This window comes from Pungitius pungitius, chromosome 20, assembly GCF_949316345.1.
Source record: "Pungitius pungitius chromosome 20, fPunPun2.1, whole genome shotgun sequence".
NCBI lineage: Eukaryota > Metazoa > Chordata > Actinopteri > Perciformes > Gasterosteidae > Pungitius > Pungitius pungitius.
In genome coordinates, this window is record NC_084919.1 from 7,378,882 (window position 1) to 7,402,453 (window position 23,572).

The 23,572-nt window shown below is 45.2% G+C and overlaps 2 protein-coding genes across 5 annotated transcripts in view; both read right to left on the minus strand.

Moving 5' to 3' along the window:
- Positions 1-6,770, minus strand: part of LOC119195081 (steroid hormone receptor ERR2-like) — a 94,016-nt gene extending 87,246 nt beyond the window's left edge. The window contains exon 1 of the mRNA XM_037449703.2: positions 6,479-6,770. The gene's annotated coding sequence lies outside the window, so the exon portion shown is untranslated. The remainder of the gene's footprint in view (positions 1-6,478) is intronic.
- A 1,272-nt stretch (positions 6,771-8,042) lies between these two features.
- On the minus strand, positions 8,043-19,552 carry flvcr2b (FLVCR choline and putative heme transporter 2b). Of its 4 annotated transcripts, none has more exons than XR_009942805.1 (11): positions 18,674-19,551; positions 16,169-16,310; positions 14,511-14,651; positions 13,184-13,251; positions 12,678-12,781; positions 12,254-12,364; positions 11,314-11,419; positions 10,934-11,045; positions 9,891-9,946; positions 8,730-8,886; positions 8,043-8,326 (listed from the first exon to the last, which is right to left on the minus strand). XR_009942805.1 is itself a non-coding variant. In XM_037449439.2 (10 exons), the coding sequence occupies exons 1-10, from the start codon at positions 19,235-19,237 to the stop codon at positions 8,261-8,263; spliced, it is 1,470 nt and encodes a 489-aa protein (XP_037305336.2). In that variant the 5' UTR covers positions 19,238-19,552; the 3' UTR covers positions 8,043-8,260. The 4 variants fall into 4 exon arrangements, 2 of the variants coding, with proteins under 2 accessions (XP_037305336.2, XP_037305335.2); XR_009942806.1 differs by having other exon boundaries at positions 8,043-8,554; XM_037449439.2 differs by lacking the exon at positions 8,730-8,886 and having other exon boundaries at positions 18,674-19,552.
- Positions 19,553-23,572: the final 4,020 nt, after the last annotated feature.

Genomic DNA, 23,572 nt, shown 5'->3' on the forward strand with positions numbered 1-23,572 from the left:
CAAAAAGGAATGTTTTTTGGTTTTTTTTTTACCTCCCTAAAATCCACAGAATTCACATGATATTCAGCCCAAAAGGGCAAAAAGGCAAACGGATGGACAGCTGACATGATGCAGCGCATTAAAGATCTACACACCAGCTTTGTCAAGTAGTGAGATGAACAAAGAAGAGATTTGTGCAGTTTAATCTGAGGAGGCCTGACAATGACTCGATATCAAAGATTGTTCACCATGGAACATAAGGAAAGGTTAACTTAGCAGACTGGTTCTTCATTACATACATTCGAGTTTGCTTTACAGTTATTGATCAAACCACAGTCTATTTCATTCTAATAATCTCAATTTAAAACTAGGCCAAGTTTGAAAAGCTGAAGCAAAATGCAGACTTCTATATAAATAATTTTCTTCAGATTTCAGCTTCACCAGCAAAGGCTATTTTCACATTTTGACATGAGAAGTTGTCAAGATCACAAACACTACAACCACCAAGACAGCATTATACAAACCCAATAGTCGGTCAGATCAATAACATTTGAAGCCTAGATTATATTAAAATAAGCTTTTATTCTTGGATCAGCCCACCACAGCTGGGTTTGTTTCGATGAATCACAAACAGGGTGAGATTTGGACACAAGTGCTTCTGCTGTCACTTTCTGACATCTTCATCCAGACGATTATCAGTTGTTGAAGAATCAAATTTTCTTGTGATCTCAGAACCTGTTTACTGGATCCAAGTGGTCGTGGAGGGGGGGGGGGGGGGGGGGGCAAACTTGTTTTATGGCTTGCGATTGATCTCCGGGGGAAATCGGTCAAAGAAGAGATCCTCTTTGAACGTGTGTTTATGGGCCGTTGGTGTCCAGCAGTGCTTTGGCACGGCGTGGGATGAGGTAGTCATGCAGAGTATAGAAAGAACAACGAGATCAGATCATTAAGGCCTGGAGACAGGTTTTCAGTGACTGAAGTAGAGCAAACGGTGGTCCAGGAAGGTGACATCCCCCCCGGTTCCATGAATGAGCCTCATCGCTGGGAACTCTGGTCCACTGCGAGGAACGTGGTTTTAAAAAATACTTAAGCTTGCATATATTTGATGAGTTGCGAGTAAGTGTGTATTCATCAACTCTGTAAAACTTGTCAGACATCCATTTCTGCATCTTCATGTTTATTTGGCAGCTCATGGGGGTGTTTATGCACTGATGGCGTTAATGTTTCCATCACTAAACGATCAGATATGGCTTGATGCCATCATTCATCTATTGACCTCATTACTGCAATGTTAAAATGAATGTCCAGTATTTCTATGCACTGATGAGTACTTTTGATGGAATGCTTTTTATTGGATTTGTCCTAAAGCAAATGAGAGTAGTGACAAATCCACTGTGAACAGCTATGCTCAATATACCAGATGCAGCTCGTTAGCTGAATTCAGACCCCACTTTAAACCAGAAAAACATTCACATTTGAAGAAAATTAAACTAGAAATTTTGCCTTACGGTTTGCATCCACGTTTGTCCTTCAGAATTTTACCATTTGTGTGAAATTGTTATTAGCATATCAATATTTCCATTATTCTACAAAACAAGTATTGTGAAGTCAAAATGAACTTTCACAGAGAATCCCTGTGTCCTCAAGACCAAGCAGATGTTTGTGCCAAATTTGAAGAAATTCCTTCAAGGTCCTTCAAGAGCTTTGAGGACAATCCAATGGGCATGAGGTACAATGACCTCCGCCTGTGACCAAACAGAGTCTATTAAGTTCATCCTCGATGGGTGGGTTGTGTCACATTTGAGGAAATACTCTCCAGACATTCCTGAGGTATCCATCACACGAGAATGGAGCAGATTCTAGTGCGTATTTAGCATTTCTAAATACACAGAAACAGTACAGTATACAGTGCATGAATGTGTGATATTCCCAAAAGCGTGAAGTTACAAAGTCAAGTATTAATTTGAAGGTCTAACAGTCAGTCATTTCTGAAATTGGGTTCAGAATTTGTCTTTTTAAACCGGATTGCCGTCGGTGTGATTGAGAGTCACGTTGATGTAGATTGATGGCGGCTTTCTTCCTTCAGGCTGAGGGCACATGACGCATTGGGTGATTAAATCCAGGCCCTTTTGCTTCTGGGGCGGATTTTCCGAGAGCGAGGGGACTTGGCGCCGGGGATCCTGTGTATTTTCCACCCTGATCTCTGCTAGGCAGAGGCCTAAATAATAAAGCTCTTTTAACTGAGCAGCCAGGGGTTCCCTGTGTACAAACACAAGCCCCCCCCCCCCCCCCCTCCCCTCCCCCGGGGGTTTACCTTACACGCCGCTAAGCCCCCCCCCCCCCCCCCCCCCTCCGTCCTGCAGTCAACCCCCACTCTGCCATAGACTCACACTGGGGTCAAGCCAATTTGATCTCAATGTAATTTAACTGGGACCAAAGTGCACAGAGCGAGGCTTGATCAGGGAGCACAGGAAGCAGCTAACAACTGACACAAATCCAACCCAAATCTTGCGAGGAAAAAAAAAAAAAGTCATGGAAAATGCGAAGGAGGTGATTGAGGGAGTTTTCGCCTCGGTGCCAGATACACCCCCGTAGATACATTTACTGGTCAGTCAATATTACACAAGTTTTAGTGTTGTGAAAGTTGTTCTTAATTGCATCATGGGGTGTAGTGGGGTGTGAGTGCGAGCACGGCGACGCAGCGAGCGCTGATGAAACGTCCATTCATGCGGGCCACGCACGGACGTGTGTGCGCTTATTTAACTACTGTGCAGGTTCATCTGGGCGCTCAAAGCCTGCCGCGGTGCGTTGGTGCCAAGGCTCACAAACCCTCTGCGCTCTGATCCGCCTGCCAGCATTGAAACCCGAGGCCTCCCCCGAAACGTTCTGCTCTTAAAAGAAACGTAAAAAAAAAAGAAAAAAGGTACATCAAGGTATGTTTTCAAGCTTTTGGTCATTAAGTGTTTCTAAAGTGGAGCAATGTTCCTTCAGCTCGGTTTTGATCCGTGACTGGATGTGGTGGCACTTTTACCTCCACCTAGCCATAAACATGAACCATATAATGGAGATCAAGCCTCTGGACAGCTGTGCAGGTGGAGGACTTTGCTCTAAAAGCCCAAAACGGTAGCTCGGCAGTAGATGAATGATTGGAAATGATTTTTTTTCTTCATTTTTAACCCAACTGAAGCATTATTACCGCGGACAATGAAATGAACAACACACGAGCCTGGGGCGGCGCTGCGAGGAATTAGTCCCCAACTGCTGTAGCTAATCCACACGACCACAACACACATCTGAACGCCCGATTTTGTGTGACAGAATTGAATGAAAGTGTGGCACCCAAAGATCCTGTGCTGTAATCATGGCAAACCACACACAAACTCGCCATGACATTGTGCTATTTTAAACTTTTACATAATTACAGTGGAGGGATTTAAGGAGTTTTTTTGTTGTTTTATCATAAAAAAAAAAAAAGAAGAGTAAAGCTCTAATACATGTCAGAGAACTTCAAACGGGGGCAGTTAGCCCAAATTCTAAATCAACTTTTATGAGACGGAGATGTATTCAAAGAACCAGAAGAGTTGTGGCTTCTTTGGGCTCAGGACCCCCACCCCCCACATCACTTGTGCATGATCCAAAGGTTGACAAACACGGCGTAGCAACGGTTCAAAACGTTTGAACTTGCAAACATAACGTCCCGCGTGGGGAGAGGAAGCAGAAAGCACGCTGGCACCGAGCACAGCTCCTCTGCAGCCGAGTATCGCCGATCGGTTCGAGGTCCGACTCGGCAGCGCCGCCTCCCTTCTCCCGCAGTCCATCGCCGAGCGAGTCATGTTTCTCCACAGCGTGCACGCATGAGGTGCTCGCTCAGCAGCCTCTCTGAAATACAACGAGTGGCCATCTGTGCATGACTTTACTGCACTTACTTGTGTGTCACTTTCCCCCTGCTCTCTCTTTCGAATGTTTTCTTTTGTAGTTTTTTTTCCTTCAAGGCTTCACCTACTTCTCTTTTTTTGCTGTGCTTGGTTGCACACAGCGCCCTCTTAACTACAAGATCATTAATCTCTGCTGGTGTTTGAACAAGCAACAAATACAGGAGGCACTACGTCATGCTGTATTCGCCTCCAACACCCTCCCCCCCCCACCCACAGTTCATGCTTTACGAGTCTAATGGCCATGCACGCTCCAATGCTAAATAGCGGCGATTTGGAACAAATTGGTGGTTTAATTCTTTGCAGAAGGCCTTCAATCGAGTCCATAATAGTCCTTAAATCCAACCTAATGGACAACTGCTTGCTCAATGCCTTTCCCTCCCACCACTCCAATCAGAATAAATACAGGGTTGGCTTTGAGGGAGCGGGACGCATCGTGGCACGGACGGCCGATAACATCTGAGAAGCGCCAGCAGGCCGATAGCGTCGGGCCTCCCTCTCGGGGCCCCCGTGACGTACGTCCTCGTGCAACAGCGTCGCAAAGTTAACCACCAGTAGACCCGGGAACGTACGCCATCGCCCATCCCGTGGCAACGCTGGCCAGTCGCTCGCGCTTTGCCATGCCATCGCGCTGCCATGCCAGATCGGGGAGTGGCAGAGAGGTTGTGCACGGCGGGTTGTCCCTTTTTTGGAGAAGAAACGTGCACGTCTTATCAGCTGATACCCTCAGCCCAGTTTGAACGCTGCGTTCCCATCTGAGGGGAGATTAAGAGACTTGAGGGGCCAACAGCAAGCCTGGATTTGTTTACAGTGTAAGAAAAGCCTCCCAGCACTTCTAAACCCCCCTAATTAACGAGTTTGTTTTATCTGTCCACAAACAGAAGAGAAAGGAACAACAACCTGTGGTTTTGATTCAGGGTAGCTTTTGAGTGTGCCGGGCCACCAGCAGAGGCTGGGACACGGATCAAACACGGTCATCAACAAACCGTTGCTCTCCCTCGGAAACCCCAAAACCGTCCTTATTGCGTTGCGGTTTGGAGAGCGGCTTTTGGCCCTTTAGTCGCCTTCGTGCCAAGCTGAGCTAATCACCTCGTCGGTTTGGGCGACGATAGACGCAAGATCAGGGTATCAATTTTCTCCCCATCTCTGGTCAGGCACGAAGCCAAAACTTTTTCTTGACGGAGAACTTCATCCTTAAAAGCGAATTTGGACAATATTGCCACTTTGTTTTGCAGTATAAAAAGGAGTTACCTTTCAGATTTTATCACCCATTAGTGTGATATCGGCGGCCGTTACTTTGTTAAACCTCCAGGGAATCTTAGTTCTATCAGAGCAAGAGGCGATGATGTGTATTGCATTGAGTGGATGAAGACCTGTGTCCTCTCTTCGAGATGTGTTGAGATGTGCCCTAAAATCAGCAGAATCCTCGGAAGGGGGGGGGGTTTAATCCTCTTTCCAACCTCCTTCAAACCAGCCTCTATCTGCAATAACAGAGACCCATCCAGTTTCAATGCAGAAAAAAAAAAAATCAAGCAACCAAGGGAACGACAACAAACAAGCGAAAGCCCAGTAAGAATCAAGAGACCCAACTGTTTGCATGTAGAGTAAGTCCTTCCAAGCTGAGCTATGCCACATGCATACAAGGGCTCTTGTTCAAACATCCATCCCTGCATGCCGGTGGGCAGGCCTTCGGGAGCCCGGGGGTCACACCCCGCTCGTCCTCTTGTGACCTCCCTGTCCACAGTTCATATATTCCACACTCGTAAAAAAAAAGAAAAGGCAATGCCAGGATACAGAACAAATAGCACACTACAAAATGTCTAAAAAGTGACAACGATGTCAGCCGCGTGCCACCAAACAGAAATCCCTCCTTAGAGAAGAAAGTGGTAGAATAACAAGAGTAGCATCTGAATCATGGTGAATGACTGGCAGAACCAAATGATTTTTTTTTAAAAAGCATCTGCAAAGTGCAAAGAACAGTATTTTTTTGTATTTCATCCTAGCAACTGCATTTTGCATTAATAATCCAAAGATCTACATGCAAATGAACGTGCGGTGCCAATGAAAAGTCATGACAGAGAGAACCACGTATGCCAAGGATCAGTCATTAGCTAACTAGAGAACAATGAGATCATGAGAGAATCAGTCAAATGGGAGTACTGGCCTCCAGTCAGGATGATCTCATAAGAGAGCTGCTCTGAGGCAACGTTATCTCTATTTATGCCAATGAGAAGTTTCATTAAGTACTTTACGCAAAGCGTGTTGAATAACAACATAACAAATATTAATGTGGCATTGGGAAAACAAAATATATCAAAACACTTTTACATTTTTTACTCCAGTGGCCCTCACCTGGAGCCTTCAGCGCTTTCATGACCCTTAGACGAGAATGAGTGTTACAATGCTGCCACCCTGTGGCCAAAAGCGGTACCAACATACAGGCCCGTGTTTATCTGTGTATTACAACAAAAACGCAACGGCATATGGATATTAAGTTACAATCATATGAATGCCCGGTGATGCTCAATAAAACTCGTTTCAGAATGGCGTTATCGTGGACTACTCACCGATCAGAACGGACCTCGTGAGCTTCAATTACCAGAAGGTCCTCATCAATCTGCACGAGGCTCCTTCATTGTGTGAGCAGTTCAACCAGTGCACTTGTCCTCTACTGCGTTCCTTGGCGTTTTCCAACGCGTTGTAGTGAATTAAACTGCAGTGAGAATTCGCACAAATGAATCCCCCAGTGTAGTAAATACGTTGGATTAGCAGGAACACACCTGGATGTGTTACGTCACAGGGGCGTTTGATTTGTGTCACCTAGCGTGCTTACTGGCGGTGCATTGAACCAGTTTTTTGTTTCGTTTGGCGCAAATCAAGCTGTCCTGCGACGCAAACCACTTAATTTGTATGTGCCGAAGCATCATTTCAGTGTGTAACTCGTGATGGCCACTAGGTGTACTCCTTGGCTTGAATTTGGTGATAATATATGTACGTTTTAATGAAACAGTATAGATGTGTTGCTCATACACTTCATTTTAGGCCTGAATAATTCTATGCAGATATTAATTTTGCGGATTGTGATGTTTCAGAGATCCAGAGTTCGTTCAGGCTTTTTGAAAATATTTTGCCATCCACATTTCCCAATCAAGTCTCATTTTTGTTTTGTTGTAATTTTGAATCTGTTTATTGTGTATTTGTGAGCTGGAGGTCTCTTCCCAGTGCACCGCAAAATGCATTAATGGTCTAAGGTCAAGTAGCAGATCAGTTGACATCTTCGCCAGGTGCATTGTCGCTTCTCTGCTGCTGAAATCTAATTCACCAGCGAGAAATGAAGGAAGATCCTTAAACGGGAGAATTCTAAAGCCTACTCCTTATCTATTTAGTGAGAGCGCGAGATAAAGGGTGGCCAAAGGTTTCAATGCTATCGCCAACATTCCACTTCCGAGTTCACATCCTTGTTCACTATCGAACGATTAATCACTCAAGTGGCTTGTCTCAAAAGTCCCGTGTTAGTCAGCAGTCAGAGGGGGATGCTTTACATACAGTACATACATAGAGTTTAGAGTCCATTCCAGTTTTCAGCTATAACCACTTAGTGATCCAGCCTTGGATGAAGGGAATTTATTATTTACAAACAAGGGTGCTATTTTTTTTATATAGTGAGATTGTTTGAAATTATCTGGGGCTTTTATTCAAGTATTACCATGACAAATTGTAATGTAAAACATGTGAGCAAATGGAAAAAAGACAATTAAACTGTTTTATTTCATGTTAAACAAGTAAACATGAATAATATTAACAGATATTACACAACAGTGTATAATGAATATTTCATCCCTTACGGTGGACTGTCATGGATTAGAAACCCTTCTAATATCCAGCTCCAGGTATTATTTTAATCACAAAGGTCTCCTTACAAAATCACTCAAAAACACATTGATTGAGATTATATATCTATATATAGATATCTATAAATATAGATATCTATATATAGATATGTAGAGAGAGAGAGAGACAGAGAGAAGGCCTTTGTGATTAGTTGTACATAACTATATACCTAAAATACTGACAGGTAAAATTGTTGAGGTACAAACTTTTCAGATTTGCATTTCACATATATTAGAAAAAAAAATATCAATTTACAATTACATTTTAAAAGATATATAAAATGTATACATGCTAAAAATTGTGCATTATCATTATTTTATGATTTAACTTATTTTTAATTTATAAATAGTTACAACATGATGAAGCTCACTCTTCTCAGAAGGGAAGTGAAATGCGTCACACTGCAACAGGATGTTCTTCAAAGGCCATTTTGAAGGCCTTTGCGTTACTGTGTGCGTTTAAAACGCGGCTTGGCTGATGATGGACGCTGCAGCCGGGCTCCCGTCGTGGCAGTCGGGAGGTCGCTATCAATCAAAACAGGCCTGTTAATTCAACACTTTTATGGACACAACACAGAAGTTGTGCTTTGTCTTTGTGGAAGTTGATTTTGGAGCAGAGTCTTGACAATTTGTCCGAATGAGTGAGGCCCATAAAAAAATAAAACTCATTCAGCTCGTCACGTCGCAGCACGTTATTTCCTTCCCACGTGCTCAATCTTTGTCGACTTTAAAAACATTCCAGCTACACACATTCTGTACACAAAAGGAAATGAAGAGAAGACGTGTCTGAAAAAGACACAACTTTTTCAAAAAAAGGCTTCCATATTTACGTACATTGTGTAACTTGAATTCAGTGTGATTTAGAGGAAGAGAGTGAGAGAAAGGAAGGTTCAACAGAAAGAGGGTGAAGGCTGTGCAGGTGATTTACCTTTCAGTATTTGCGTGTAGAGCTAAGATTTGAGGAGATTTTTTTTTTTTTTTTTGCCGTGGAAGCAGAATTATTGATTGTGCTTTGCAGGAGGAGCGTCCGGCTGGGAGATTAGCGCCGTGGCTCCGTAGTCTTGTCCCGACATCAGCTTCTCCGCCTAAAACAACAGCTGCCCGTCACTACTCATTCAGCGCGCACAGCCTCCGGGTCGGTCGCTGCGATGGAACCACATGGTACCAGGCAGCTCTAGAAAATCCCTTACTCCTTTACCACGGGGTCGGTTAAGAAAATACACACCACCGAGTGGCCCGTTTCTTCGGTCTGCACCTTCAAACACCCAATGCAATTGTGAACTGGCATCTTTAAACACGATAGAGGCCCTATTCGACCGTGCTCGGGTACATCAGGTACTCTGCTCCTCACCGAATGCCACAGGCCTTCGAGCTTTGGCCTCCTCACGAGTAACTTCCCTACACACACACACACACACACATACACACACACCCCCCGGGGACTCACACAGGCATCAACAACCACAATTTATGTCCTTGTATCGCGCCCCTCGGATGGAGCATCGCGGGTTCTTTTTTCAACACAAAGGTAATTTAGCGGTGGTGAAATAGAAAGGCATGCGTTTGGGGAAAGAACCAAGAAAAGTAGGTAAAAAAAATAAAAATAATCAAGAGTTTTGATGGTGACTACCATGCATCCTCTGTTTTGTAAAGGTAGCACGTGCAGCGGAGACAGTATCACCACATTTCACCATATTTCAATGTTAAATGCAGGCTGGCGTGCAGTCCGACGCAAGACAACAAAAATACACACACAATAAGGGAGGGGGGGAGGGGGGTTAAGAGTTATTTCTGGAGCTGCACAAGAAGACACGTGTGAATTTGACGTGCAGACACACACACAGCACGCGTTTTTTCGCGCGGCACTAGGAAAGGCACAGGTTAAAAACCTTAACAAGGCGCTAGGCCGTGGCACAAGCTAAATGGAATTCAGCCTTTGTTAATTCTATCATTTACACCTGTGCTTTTCCTGCCTTGAGATGTCAACGCCACCATGAAGCAAAAAGGCTTACGTGCACATACACTTCCACCACCGTTTCACTTCAGTATCCACAAAACACAGCGTTACACTTTTGGTTTCGACACTTACTGCTGCTTTGGCCACGCGGTTTGCATTCTGTCTCCGCAGATCAGACTTAATGAAGCCTACAGAGAGATGAAGACAGAAACGGGTCAAATTTACATGACATTTGAAAAACAGAACGTGAAATAAAAAATGATTTCATCGCGGCGATTTAATAAAAGGCGACTGTCCAGCAGGTGGCTCTCGATCACAGAGACACAGGAGTACACAGTAATACGCTACAAATGCAAATCTAAAGAAAATACAGTATGGCCAAGACAGTACGATGTAAAGCTTAATCGTTAACCTGCATTCCCACGAGAGGAAACTTCTCTTACAAGTAACCTTTGTGACTGAATATATCACAAGGAGCCAGCTGGGTACATCAATAACCATAGAAGCGGGAGCTCAGTTGTGGTTTTCTCACAGATGCAGCCGATTTCCCTCATAAAAGAGAAGAAGTCCACTCGTATGTCCAAATGCTGAATAAGACGGTCTGCTGACCTTTGTGAGCAGAAAGGTTCAATGAAAATAGAATGTTTCGCAGCATTTTACGGGGACAATGCTAATTGCTTCAGCAGCTAATGAAAGAAAATGGAAAAAAAAGGTGATACATTGTTTAATAAACTGCTAAATGGGCCATGAACAAATATCCTAGTAATCCTTTAAATGTAATGCTATGGCAACTGAGGCTCACCAATGACCCCTGAAAACAAACTGCTGCTTTTTGTGCAGCGCTTCTGACTGTATGCTAATTACTTCACTGAATGAGGCAAAGTTTTCCATTACTCAACTTTGAATGAGGAGGACAGAGGGAATAACTATGCCTGTGGTTGTTTAAGGAGCAGAAATCAAGCAATCCTACCCTGCGGCGTTCCAGAGTTAAACTCACCTCCTTAATAGGTGACACATTAGTTAAGAAAAATCCAACAATAAAAAAAACACGTGTCATTGTGCAACATTCTACCCGATCACGGCATTCAGCTTTGAAAAAGTCCCTCAAGTCACGCCGAGTAAAATCAGAAGCTGTCCGTTACTCGACACGGCATCCGTTCCAGCTCAGGTCTCACCTGTCATTATTGTGCCGATTAGAAGAAACACACAGAGGAAGATGTTTCCTGGCAGGGTGCCGAAGCCGTCGATGATCTTGCCCTGGCAGATGGTGAAAATAATCCCAAACACCTGTGCATGCGGAGCACAATGCAGTAGTGAGGAATAGAGCTTCCCCATTGAGGGGAAGCCTAAATATTTATTTCACACAAGTGATTAGTGAATGGTAGTACTGTCACTTTGACTGATCCCTGGTCTGCAAGGGACACACGCATCTGCATTCATCAGCACATTTAACCCATTTATTTCTGTGACAAAACATGTGTTTCTCTGCTATCTCTTTTATCTGCTTATCTGCTACACAATGTTATCAGAGACGCTGCGTGGCATTAAGCTGCACCTGCGCGCAGCAGTTGAGGAGTCCAGACGATGTTCCCTCACACTCTGGGTAGGTCAGCTCGACCGCAAACTCAAAGCCCAAAGGTAGGTAACCGGTCATGAAGAACCTGGACACACACACACAACATTTTGCAGGAATGGGTTAGATTAATGGGTTAATGCAAAAAACACAGCCCTTCACAGACTGTGGCCAGTGGTGTTGCTACGGATTCATAATAACAAACAAGTGGATGAAAACTTTGTACCTACTAAATGTCAATGTCCTTTCAGGGCTGTAATACTAAGCAACTGACTTTTGGAGGAAGAAAAAATGTCCGGGCCCCACCGCACCAACAAAAATGTGACAAAATGGTCCACGCTGAATTTTTACTGAAATAACGACATTTTGTGACTCCACGTGTGCTTTTGTTAATAATAGAGAAGAAGTATGTGGACATAACAAAACAGGGCTGTGATGTATTACAGTGTGGTTCGATCCGTGTTCTCTCCATAGTTTGCATGTCTCAGTATGGGATAAAATAATTAAATATATATATATTTTTTAAATCTACATTTCTCCCAGCCCCTCACGTGTCAGTGTCATTCTGTAATTTCACACTCACATTTCTTTGACATCTATTCACACTCTGTCATAGATCAAGTCAAATGTATCTCCAAAAGTAAGGGAAACAATAATGATGGACAGACAAATCGAAAATTCTGTAAATAAAAAAAAGAAACAAGGAAAATACTCATTGTACACATATAAGATGATCACTTCATGAATCGAATGCCAAGAATTCCAGCAGGAATGTGGAGCTAGATGGAGCCAATTTAGTCTCCATTAACAATTTGGTTGTTTTTTTCTGTTTGGGCAAGCAGTTGGAGAAAAATTGCTGGCAAAAATATGAATGAATATACAATGAATGAATGAAACAAAGAATAAATGAATGAAAAAATACCCGAGCAAACCAGCGGTGACGAAGACCAGCCAGAGGTGTCCCAGATTGAGTGTGGAAGCATAGATGATCATCCCCACCAGAGACATGAAGTACACTGCGAGGGTCGTCTGCCTGGGAAAACGCATGAGAGGTGTCCACGGATGAGCACTACGCTTCGTTTCATGCAGCACTGCTGCATTTTAGCTCTGCACGTTGCAGTGGGCGCTGTCCTAGACTACTGCAGCTTCTCAGGGGATTCACCAAAACATGAACTCATATCGAAAACAACTTGTCCGTACAGATTTTGTAATAATATTGAACAAAATATCTGGATTAAACAACTAAAGTGCCAGCTTTACATTCATCATTTGGCAAAAACAGAAAGCTCTAGTCAACAAGGTCACACCTCTTTATTTAAACTTTTCCTTTCCAACGTCCGTCTTACTTGTAGGTTTTAGTTTTGTCCAACCAGATGCCACAGATGAGGGAGCCGACCATCCCCGCGATGACAATGGTGAGGCCGATTCTCCCAGCATTCACCTCTTCTCCCTATAAAGGGTGGAGGAAGATGGCACACAGATGAGTCACCCGATGGCCTTGCAAGGAAAGGCGGTTAAAGACAAAGCAGATATAATTTCAAGGGAGCGGAGATTATTTGGAGTGAGTTTCTACATTAATGTTGTGTCGTATTTATCATTTAAACAAAACCTTGATGTGGAGTGAAATGAAATGAGAAGCTTCAGCAAGCGACATCGTTGCATAAACACATATTTAGCAGCAGCTTGTGTTGATACTTCAATAAAGAAAAGTCCTTGCGATGCTAAATATCACAGCTGAACCAGCTTTTCAAGTCGTGAAATGTCAAACTGTGGGAGGTGTAACAAGGGCTTTGGGGTAGTACAGAGAAAACACACTAGACTTTATCCACGTACAAACACAGGCGGGACTCACAGGGTAATGCTCGATGATCATGCGGTTCAGCAGCGTGCCGACGGCATAGAAACAACCCACGTTTAAACCTGCGAGTTGGGAAATAACGTCAAACATTGTGTGCAAACACCACGACCCCGAGCGGCCCAAATCCCTCCGGGGTTTCCAAAACAATGTCCCGAACCGAGGCGGTCTAAAAAAGGACAAAACATCACTGAAGGTCTCATCCTTGAACAGAAAAGATAACGTCTGCAGCTCAGACGTAAACGGCACAGAAACGTTCCTCTGCATGAAAACAAGCACATAGCACTGTGTAGATTAGTTACTGTACTACAAGATATTCAGGATCAGCAGATGCGGCTCAGTTGGACAAACAGAGACAGGTGGAGCGGCAGCCAGACGGATGGGGGGGGGGGGGGGGGGGGGGGGACAAGCTCAGGTGGATCCCACTCTACCAGACAAACGGGTCACCAGGGCTCCAAACTACAGTCCACAAACTAAAAATGACGCGAGATAATAGCGAGACGTGTGATGCGTGAACTGCATGGTTGTCCTAAAAACCATGTGCAAAAAGACCGGGGGGAGACACACGTATGAATCTGGTCACATGGGTCGTGTCATGTGGAACGGCTCGGTGAGGTCAGGGGAGGGACCTCCCACAGCTGTTGGACTTAGTTGTAACTTGACAAGCTTGATAGCAGCTTAATGTCATATCGCAGAGACCTTTACACTTTTCTGAAATGGTAGGTTATTTGGTTCAAATTTTATCATTTGTTAAATATTGTCAGACTATAAGCAAACGTTGAACTTTCCCAGGGTACACTCCCTCTCATCTCTCTAGGCTTTTAAACAACAATCATAAAACAGGGCAGATTGGAGCTTTTTCAGAAAACCAGCCAGTCAATAAATAAGGCAATAAAAAGAATTAAATGTTTAACCAAGTCTTTGTTTAAAAAAAGAACATTTTAAAAAGCACTACTAATTAATGAATTACTTGATTGATTAATCAAAATCAGAAGACTTTCAATCCATATTTCAACATTATTTGCTTAAAGAAAATGTCTCTTGTGCAACAATTATTTCCCAGCTCATTCTATTCCCATTGTTATATTCAGAACCAACGGATGTTGCTCTGCAACTTCTGGATGAGCAAATAAGCGGTTTGCTAACACATTTTCCATAATGACTTAAAAATACAGCGCATAGGAAAGAAATTATATATTGCAGCTTTAATTGTTAAAAGGGAGAAACAACGCCCTGCTGAGTAAAATATAAATGTTTCCCGTAGTTTCTAACAATCCGAACAGATGAATACAGGATTTTACTCTGTGGAAGCAGGGCGACTGACCATACGTGATGATGAGGAGGATGAAGGGTCTGTTTCGGAGCAGCCTCAGAATGGAGGCTGTGTAGGAGTAGTCCTCCGGTGGGATGCTGCGAGCCGTCGCCTGGGCCAGAGTCGGAGGAAGTTTAGGACGCTCCTGGAAGACTGACACACCAAGAGACCAAAGTCAAAGGTTTTATGCAGCGAATGCGCATTAAACATTCAAAAGAGGGAATTTTGGTTATTATTGTACGTTTCTCCACAACAAAAGAAGGTTTAATAAGTTCATAAATGAGGGACGTGGACATGGAGCAGGACACGTTCAGACATAGCTGGACAGGTCCAAACACACACACCGTCTTTTTATGCGATTCCACTTTACTCGGGCAACCAGATCCACTCACATGATCTGTAAGTGCAGACTTCCTCTGTGGTGAACTTTAGCTGACAAACTTCTCTCTTTCTCGCCTAGCGCGCACACACACACACACTCACACACACACACACATTATGCAAATCTCTGGATCCCGGGACTTTGTCTGCATTGCTGACTCACAGGCCTGTGGCAAGGCCACAGATGGCCCTGCCGGCAGGACAACCGTCACACGTGGCATCTTGCATGCGTGCGTGCGTGAGGGCGCGCCATGTGTGTGGTTTGTATGCGTCATACCGTCAAACCTCTTTTGCCAACTGGCCCGAATTAGCGATTAAGAGAAGCAAGAGTCACATCTGCTGCACAGTCGAATAGATCAGCTGGCACTGACTTAATTTGTATTGGGCGGATGTAAAACCTCTACGTTCCCTCGAAAACAAACAACACTGACAGTTTGTCTGGAGGCCGGACACGGTGACACTATGGAATGCCTTCACAAGCATCCTTTTGTTTTTCTGAATGCAGAAACGCTTGCGAGCACGGCTGACCACCCCCCCCCCATCCTCACGGGACAACAGCTTTTTCATTAAACTTGTTTCTCCTCTCTTACGGCCACCGAGTTGACCGACCTCGATGTAGAAGAGCAGACACAGCCACCTCTGTGGCGTTTGTGCACTAAATGGGCTTTAACTCAATTAAAATGTTTTTATGGTGTTTTTTTATTTTAGTCTTATCTTTTTTTTATGTAATGGTGAAACTTTTTTATGATGCTATCTTGGCCTTCCTTAGCACAAAGATACAAAATATCAATGGGATAATTGTGGTTATAAAAAAAGAAAAGAAATGTCTAACAAGCACTTTTTTTAACTTCCTCTCTATAATATATAAAACACGTGTGATGTTATACTAATGAAGTGCAATTTAGAATATAAACTGAATGTTATATATAGTATAATAGTTCATGAGCAGCAGCAATAAAGCAGAACTAAAAGTTTTCTTAACAACTCCCATCCTGTTCGTCACATCATAAGTCATAAACGTTCCTTCAGAAAATGACTCTTTATGTTCATAAATCCTCCATTTATAACAAACAAACTTGACTTAATGACACTGTTCAGTATACAAGTGTAAAAACGGCTAATCTAGATGTTTACATAAATTAATAATAACTAAAAAACCGTTCAGGGTGAAGGTTATTGTCTCACCTTGGAATTAAAATACCAGGCTCTGTCGTCACAGTTAGAGGACGCTAGAAGCAACTAAGTGCGAACAGTTGCGTGACGTGTGCACACCACATGGCACATCTTACCAATGACCACCAGGATGAAGAGCAGAGTAGCCACTCCTGCTGTGATGTAGAACATGATGCTGATGTGATGCGCCAGCTCGTCCACGTCGTCCACGTTGGGCACCAGGATGGGCGGCAGAAGGAACCCGATGGCAATCCCCAGCTATGAAACAACCAGCACAGATAACGCTTATTAGTGTAATGTCAAACGAAGAAGGCTTTAACGCCACATATTTTTAAATATGCGTTGTCTTATAACTTCCAAAACTGGCAGCTTTATTTCCCAAAAGCGTGGCATCTGAATAACTCGACGCAGAACTTGATTACATTTAAAACTACTAAACAGACAAAGAGGCTTCAGCAAACAGTTTAACCCAATTTTGCCTGGACTCTGGCACCAAGACACTGGAAGTCTTGTGTGACCGTGGCGTCCAGGCGGAGCTGCAGGATCCACACACAGCTGCCTGGCCGTGTGGACGCTGCTTTTTTTTTTTATTTAGACATCCAGACAAACCTGGTGTCCCAGAGCTCCTATGCAACAAGCCGTGGACACCTCGTCCTCTCCGAACCACAGCGAGGCGAGGTGAGACGGAACGCCGAGGACGAACGCGCCGGCTGCCGAGCACACTAACTGCCCACAAAAGGTCACCGGGAGCAGCTTTGGACCGGCGCCGCCGATTTGAATCCAAGCACCCACGCAGTTGAACGCCGACCCGACGAGGACGACGTCCCGGATTCCCCTGGTCTCCAGCAGCCACAGGACGGGCACGGCGAGTGGGATGCACGCCAGCGGGTAGATGGCGGCCAGCCAGTCGATGGCCAGCGAGTCGACGCGGTAGAAGCGCGCGAATATGTCGCCGATGGTTCCGTACTGAAGCCGCATGAAGCCATTGCTGGCGGAGACGGCGCTGAAGAGGAACAGCACGACCCAGCGCCGTCGGTACAGTTTGGTCCGAGCCTCGGGGGCCGGTTCCGCCCGGGGGCCGGCGGGGGTGGCACTGCCTAGAGGCCCCGGAGTCCACGTCATTGAAGCGAGGCCCGGGGAGCCGCTCTTGGCGGCCTTGCACCGCGGGCGTTCCTCGCCGCAGGGCTGGGAATTTGCATGGTTGCCTTTCAAAGCGTTGTTTCGTGGCATTTTCACCTTCCTGAAGGGGGGGCCCCTGGAGCGTGAGAGGCGAGAGGTCTGGAGATTTTCCAGGACGCAGGCGAACTGCCCGTAGTTGAAACGCGGCGTTCTCAGAGAAGCCAGTGAGCAGAGCCGCAGGGACCGTTGTCCTGATCCACAACTCACTCGCTTGTGATGGCAATGGGCCTCTATGCCGCAGGTCTGTGTATTTATCTCCTGCGGTCCTGTCATGTGATGTCAATGAAGGAAATAATTGCAGACTCAGAAGAAACGTTCAGCGAGGCAGTTTTAAGCGCGGTGTTCAACTTGTCTGAAGACGCTAAAATACACAACAGCTAGAAGCCAGAGGATTTGTTGTCATTAGAATCCATCAGAAAGACCACAAATAGTTCTTACTTTTTAAGAACGTGGTTTTTCGCTCTGGGTTACGCAAAGCTAATCATCCAACACCAAGCGATGACTTCTCTGTGACATTTTCATCGGAGTTGAACTGATAGTTGACTCAAGTGTTGTTTGTTTGGTGTTAAATCGACAGCTTCTTGCACTCCCGTCTGCTTATTTGGCTTCTTGTGTACCCTGCTGCCTCCAATTGAAGCAGAAAAACTGAATATAATGAGAGCACTATAGCAATTTGCATCATTTATGTGAAGTGACCAACACAAGCCTAAGGTCACAGATCCAGAAAACAATTTACACAGGTGACAAGCCCACCGCGCTGTGTGTTAAACTGCAAGCTCGGCATCAACATTACTATATTACTAGACATTCTACTGGATTAAGCTCTTGTTTTGTGACACAATTTTAGAAGATGTGGTGAACATGCTCGTAGTAGAGATTCCTTCTAAAGACTCCTCTTCAGAACCAGGACCAACATGTGTGGAGCAGCCCTGCCAGAGGACGTGGGGGCATCGGCTCACATGTTAAACACATTACTTTTTGGTCTAGTTCAATTGTTTTGATGCCTTTCAACTGCCACAATGGTATTGGTGATTTGCACAAATTTGGATCCTTCATTTTATTTACACATAAAGCTTACTATTGAATCCTAATAGACAGGGTGTTTATCAGCCTTTTCGCCCCCTGTGTTTAATGCAGTTAATAATACGGAATTGTAAATGGATGTAGTCGTTATATAATGTTAGAAGTAATGTTTTGTGGTTATTTCTCAGGTACAATTAAATGTCTTCATGAAAGGTCATGTTTGATTGAATTGCTCTTTTCGACTGAAGGCGCACACACAATGGTTGTCACTTTCATACTTTTTCATCGTATATTCATTGTATAAGCCCATGGGACGTGCGTAATTACGCTGAAGCTCCTAATAGACATGTCCGCATGATCGATGGGTGATCAGGTAGGTGCACGGCCACCATGGCCCGTTTAATGACTCGGCGTTATACCTGATTCCCGAAGACTCCGATGGAGCAAGCGGTGGACACTTCCTCCGAACCGAACCACACCGACGCGATCCTCGACGGCATCCCGAGGATGAACACCTGCGCGAAGGAGCAGCAGAACTGCCCCAGGAAGGTGACGGGGAACAGGTTGGGCTTGACGCTGGCCACTTTGATCCACGTGCCCGCGCAGTTGAGCGCCGTGGCCACCAGCGCGATGACCCGCAGCCCCTTCTTGTCCAGCAGCCAGGTCACGGGGAAGATGAAGGGGATGTATGTCAGCATGTAGATCATAGACATCCAGTCTATGGTGAAGGCGTCCACGTTGTAGAACTTCATGAAAATGTTATTGATGATGCCGTACTGTATCCACTGGAAGGAGTTACACAGGGAGTAGGAGCTGAAGAGCAGGACGATCATCCAGCGCCGTTTGTACAGGCGGGTCGGTGCCGGCTCGTCGGCGCGCTGCGCCGCCTCATCCACCGGGGGGCCGACGCCGATCTCCGAGTCGTCCTTGGCGTCGGGCGCCGCGTCCCCCGACGGCACAGCTGTTCTCTCGATAGGACTCATGGAGCGTGAACTTTAAACCACGACAAACTTCACGGAAAGTGGCCGAACTTGTGCCCGTTTCATTTGGTGGACGCTGTACTTCTACGCTTCTACAGCTCCACGTCTCAAACGCAAACACACGCCGTTTCAAACCTCCAGAATACGCACGAAGCACGTAGCGGTGGGCGCTGCAACTTCTGCTTTGAGCGGCATTTCCTCCCCCTGAAGTTTGAAGTTAGCTTCCGCGCTCAGATCTGCGACTGAAGTGTGTGAAAGTTCAATAAATGAAAGAGAAAAGTGCAATTGCTGAATAGGATCCGTTGAGGAGGAGGAGGGGGGGGGGGGGGGGGCTTCCGTGTGTTCACACGTGCCAGAGCTCTCCAACCGGACCTCAACCCACTTTGGGCTTGAACCAAATCGGTCAGATGAGGGCGTGGTTTCACACCGTGTTCTAATGTGGTATCTAAGCCCGCCTGCTGAGCCCAGATATCGTCGCCCGCTTTTACGACTTGTAACGGGATTCAACCCGCGCCCATTCCTCGCAGACCCAAAGTCCGTAGTGGAATTTATTAAACACAGGCCGTGTTACTAGTTCACCGTGGCCCGCTTTAAAACGGCTGCACGGCTCCGTTTGTTCGTTTCTCCCACCACGTTTCTACCACAGTCGCTCTGGAATTATTGCAAGAAGGGGCCATGCCGTGAAAGCCTCAGTTGTGTTCAAGTTCACTCTAAACCACAGGGGACACAATGCATGTTTATCTTCGTGGTTGCCGTGTGCCACTCTGCACTTAATCTATGGTGAACAGCGCCACCTAGGGATTCCCCCATCACAGACACAAATAAAACACGAAGGTGGATTGTCACGTGACCCCTGTTATCAACCCCAGCAGACTGCAGACTTTAGTCAGTCTGCAGTCCAGACAGAAGACAAACAACTGTGTGAAGGCAGGAATCCAAGCGGAGGTTTAGAAATGATCCTTGAAAGGCATCACGTTTAATAAATACATTTTGCATCTTCTTTTACCAAATCAGTATTGTCGGCAGTAGTTGAGACCCGTTGAGGTGCCCATACTTCACCGGGCAGACGTTTCTATTCTTTTTTTTTTTTAGGATCTCAACTCAACATTCTCCTTGTCCACAATCACATCTGTCCAAATACTCCTGAGCATTATCGATTCTACATTTACACACTGAAACACATTCATAAACGCGAGAAAGTAAAACATGACAAGATGACAACAGGCGCTCTCCGTGACCTTAAACCTTAGAAAAACCGTGTACCACCTGAGTCACCTGAACATACGGCAGGTTGTTTCTTTTCTCCCAATGTAAACACAGACTGTTTTGATAACTGCACTCAGAGAGACATTTAAGTTCACATACAGATCACTGTTGAAAGCAAAGAGCTGAGCACAAGCAAAATAAATAGTTTTGAACGCCGCTTTCAACAGTTCGGGGTCCGTACTGTCACTGTTTGGCGGACGGACCGGCCGGCCGTGGTAATCTTCGCGTCTCAGAACAACAGTTCGAAAAACATTGATAGACCCATTTCCAGTCCGTCGGTCTTTCTCTCCGCTTGAGGTCATTGGTCGGGGGGGTTGGCAGACGGTCAGGTCAGTGCTGGTAGTGTGGCACGGCGATGTGCTGGTGGCGGTAGCTGCTGTGATGGGGAGGGTAGAGGAGGTCGGGGGTCTGAGGAGCCAGGCCGGTGCACTGCGGCTCGTGGCTGCTCAGCACGGAGGACAGGTACTTGGCCTCCTCCGTCAGCTGCTTCACCTCCTTTCTCAGGGCGGCGTTCTCCTTCTCCAGGTTCTCGCTCTCCTGCAACCACATGGTGACACAATGGTTGCGTATTAGTGATAGAAGGGGGTTTTACTGTGTGAATGGCATGGGTATTTCTTGCATGGTTTAACCGCAAATCTCATTCTAACATAATATGCATACAGCAAATGCATTTAAATATGATGATGCGCATGTGCGGTGTGTGTGTGTGTGTCGATGTCTGTCGGTCGGCCCATCGCTTTGGTCCAGGCTCACGTAGATCAACAGAAGTTCAACCTTTTAATGCAGGATTCTAACTTCGTACATTTAAACGCATTACATTTTGTATAGTCCCATCTCATTGTGTATCTCTGCAACGTGTTGTTTTTTAATCATACGCCTGCAAAACTAGTGTCTTCCCCTCGGCTTAAGCTGCACTTGCTGGTGGACTTGATAAACTATGAATGATAAGCATTAGTATCTTTAAGCATGCTGGCTTTGATCCTTGACATAAAGCACCACTGTACTGTGGGCATGATGTTCAATAAAGACTGATTCTGAGACTGATCATGCAAGCAAAGAATGTAAATCAAGAGTATAAAACATTAGTAGTCTTTTAAAATATTTTTCAGTAAAATGGGCGGAAGTGTTATTTTTAAAGTGGCTAAAACATTTGATACATGCCCAGTAACCTAAAAACCAGCAGGGGACACTGTTTGAAGGAGCCCTTTACACGGTAGACATTACATTACATGTCATTAAGCTGACGCTTTTATCCAAAGCGACTGTACATAAAGAAGTTTTAAAAATATATTATCCAATTTTGTTTGCAAACGCCATTCCAGTGAGCCAGGAAGAACACTACCAGGACCCTGCCTTAATGCAACAGGGCCCATATATAATGTTATTAATTACACGTCTCATAACTTAATTAGTCAAAGCATTTTTGTTGTAGTTCGATGAGGTTCGTAAGGTCTCGTAAGTCTGTTCAACTTCTTTTTCTTTTCTTTCAGAAATGAATGAAGACCAAAACATTGAGATCAAACTTCCCCCCAGCTACTTTATTGTGAAGTAAAGTATTTAAAACACGTTATAATAAAATGCTATAAGAGAAATGTCCTTCAACGTCAACCCTATGAATACTGAGTAAAACTAAAAAAAAAGCCTCCAGCTGAAGAAGCACCACAATCTTTAAAGTCAGATGACGAAGGTAAAGTTTCCAAAAACAAATCTCATGGAGATCACAAAAGTAGAGCAAACTGTGTGCGTGAGAAAGAAAAAGAAAAAAGAACTTGTTGTGGGAAACGCAGGGGAGAAAACCTTCCACTTGGTTAATGAAAAGGTCATCGCTCGGCGGCCAAACGATTTCTACCACTGATCTGTGGCTCCTTACGGTCACAGCACCTTTGGGCAAACCCCACGTGCTTGCGTCACTTAGCCAACTACAGCCCACTGCTAGCAGCTCTTTACAAGAAGTGACTGCCTTTTTCTCCCCTTCTGCCCACGGCACACAATTTACACAGAAGAAAAGAAAAAAAATACTACTGAAGAAACAGGAAATAAGACACGGTGTCATAGAGAGGGAAAATTCACCTTCCTGTTTATCAAGTGAGACGGTGACAGATAAACCACAGAATATGATCTGCGGCCCCCTGGTGCTCTCTGTGACTGCAGGCTTCAAAGAGATTGATGTTTTACACTTCACAAGGGGGGGAGGGGGGGATTCTCATATTTTCAGGTCTCCTTTTTAACAAGTGTGGGTGTTCTGAAGGTCAAGAGCTCCTATGTTTATCGGATAAAGTGCACAGAAACGACAAAGTGCAGCTCAAATCAAATCAAACTAACAGGCTCAAACTTGAACGGGGAAGTGGCAAAGCTGGTGCACACGTAAGGCAGCATGTTGAGACGGGACAGTGTGTAGAGCTCCTGCAGGCTGGAAAAGATCCACCAGATAATGGCGTCACCAGCCGAGACGACATTGTGATTCGTAGAACTGCTGCACACACACACACACACACACACACACACACACACACACACACACAAGACTAAGGCGACCTGAGAAAGGCCTGCCATCGTCCAATAAAAGACACCGAGCAGCAGCCTTCACGCAAAGAATTTGGGGCAACCACACCGCATGTGGCCGGACTCGTAGCCTCGCACCCGGGCGCTGCGATCTCGGGTGCTGGATTCTGTTGAAATAGGGAGGGATGGCCCGCACGTGCTAATTTATTCCGTGAGCTCCTGCAGACGCACAGAGCGGCGTCCGAGTGGGCAGCCAAACAGAAGCCGTGACACATCGCCACGATGGGCACACGGCGCTTTGAGAAATAACAGTACGGAGCCATTCCCGCAGGAGGGTGATCGTTGATAAGATGGCGAAGGCCTTGAGGTGGCAGAATCACCAAATGCCCACTTACGGCATCTGGGAGGATACCCTAACATTGCAGTACGATAGAGACGTGGCGAAAAAACAATGTTTTTTTTAAGGCTTGAATAAAGGCTCATGTATCCAGAGCAATCCCCCACTTTTTCCCCCACCTTGCTGTTCTTTGTGCCCCTCCCCTGTGACAAATGTCTTAACAAGCAAAAGTT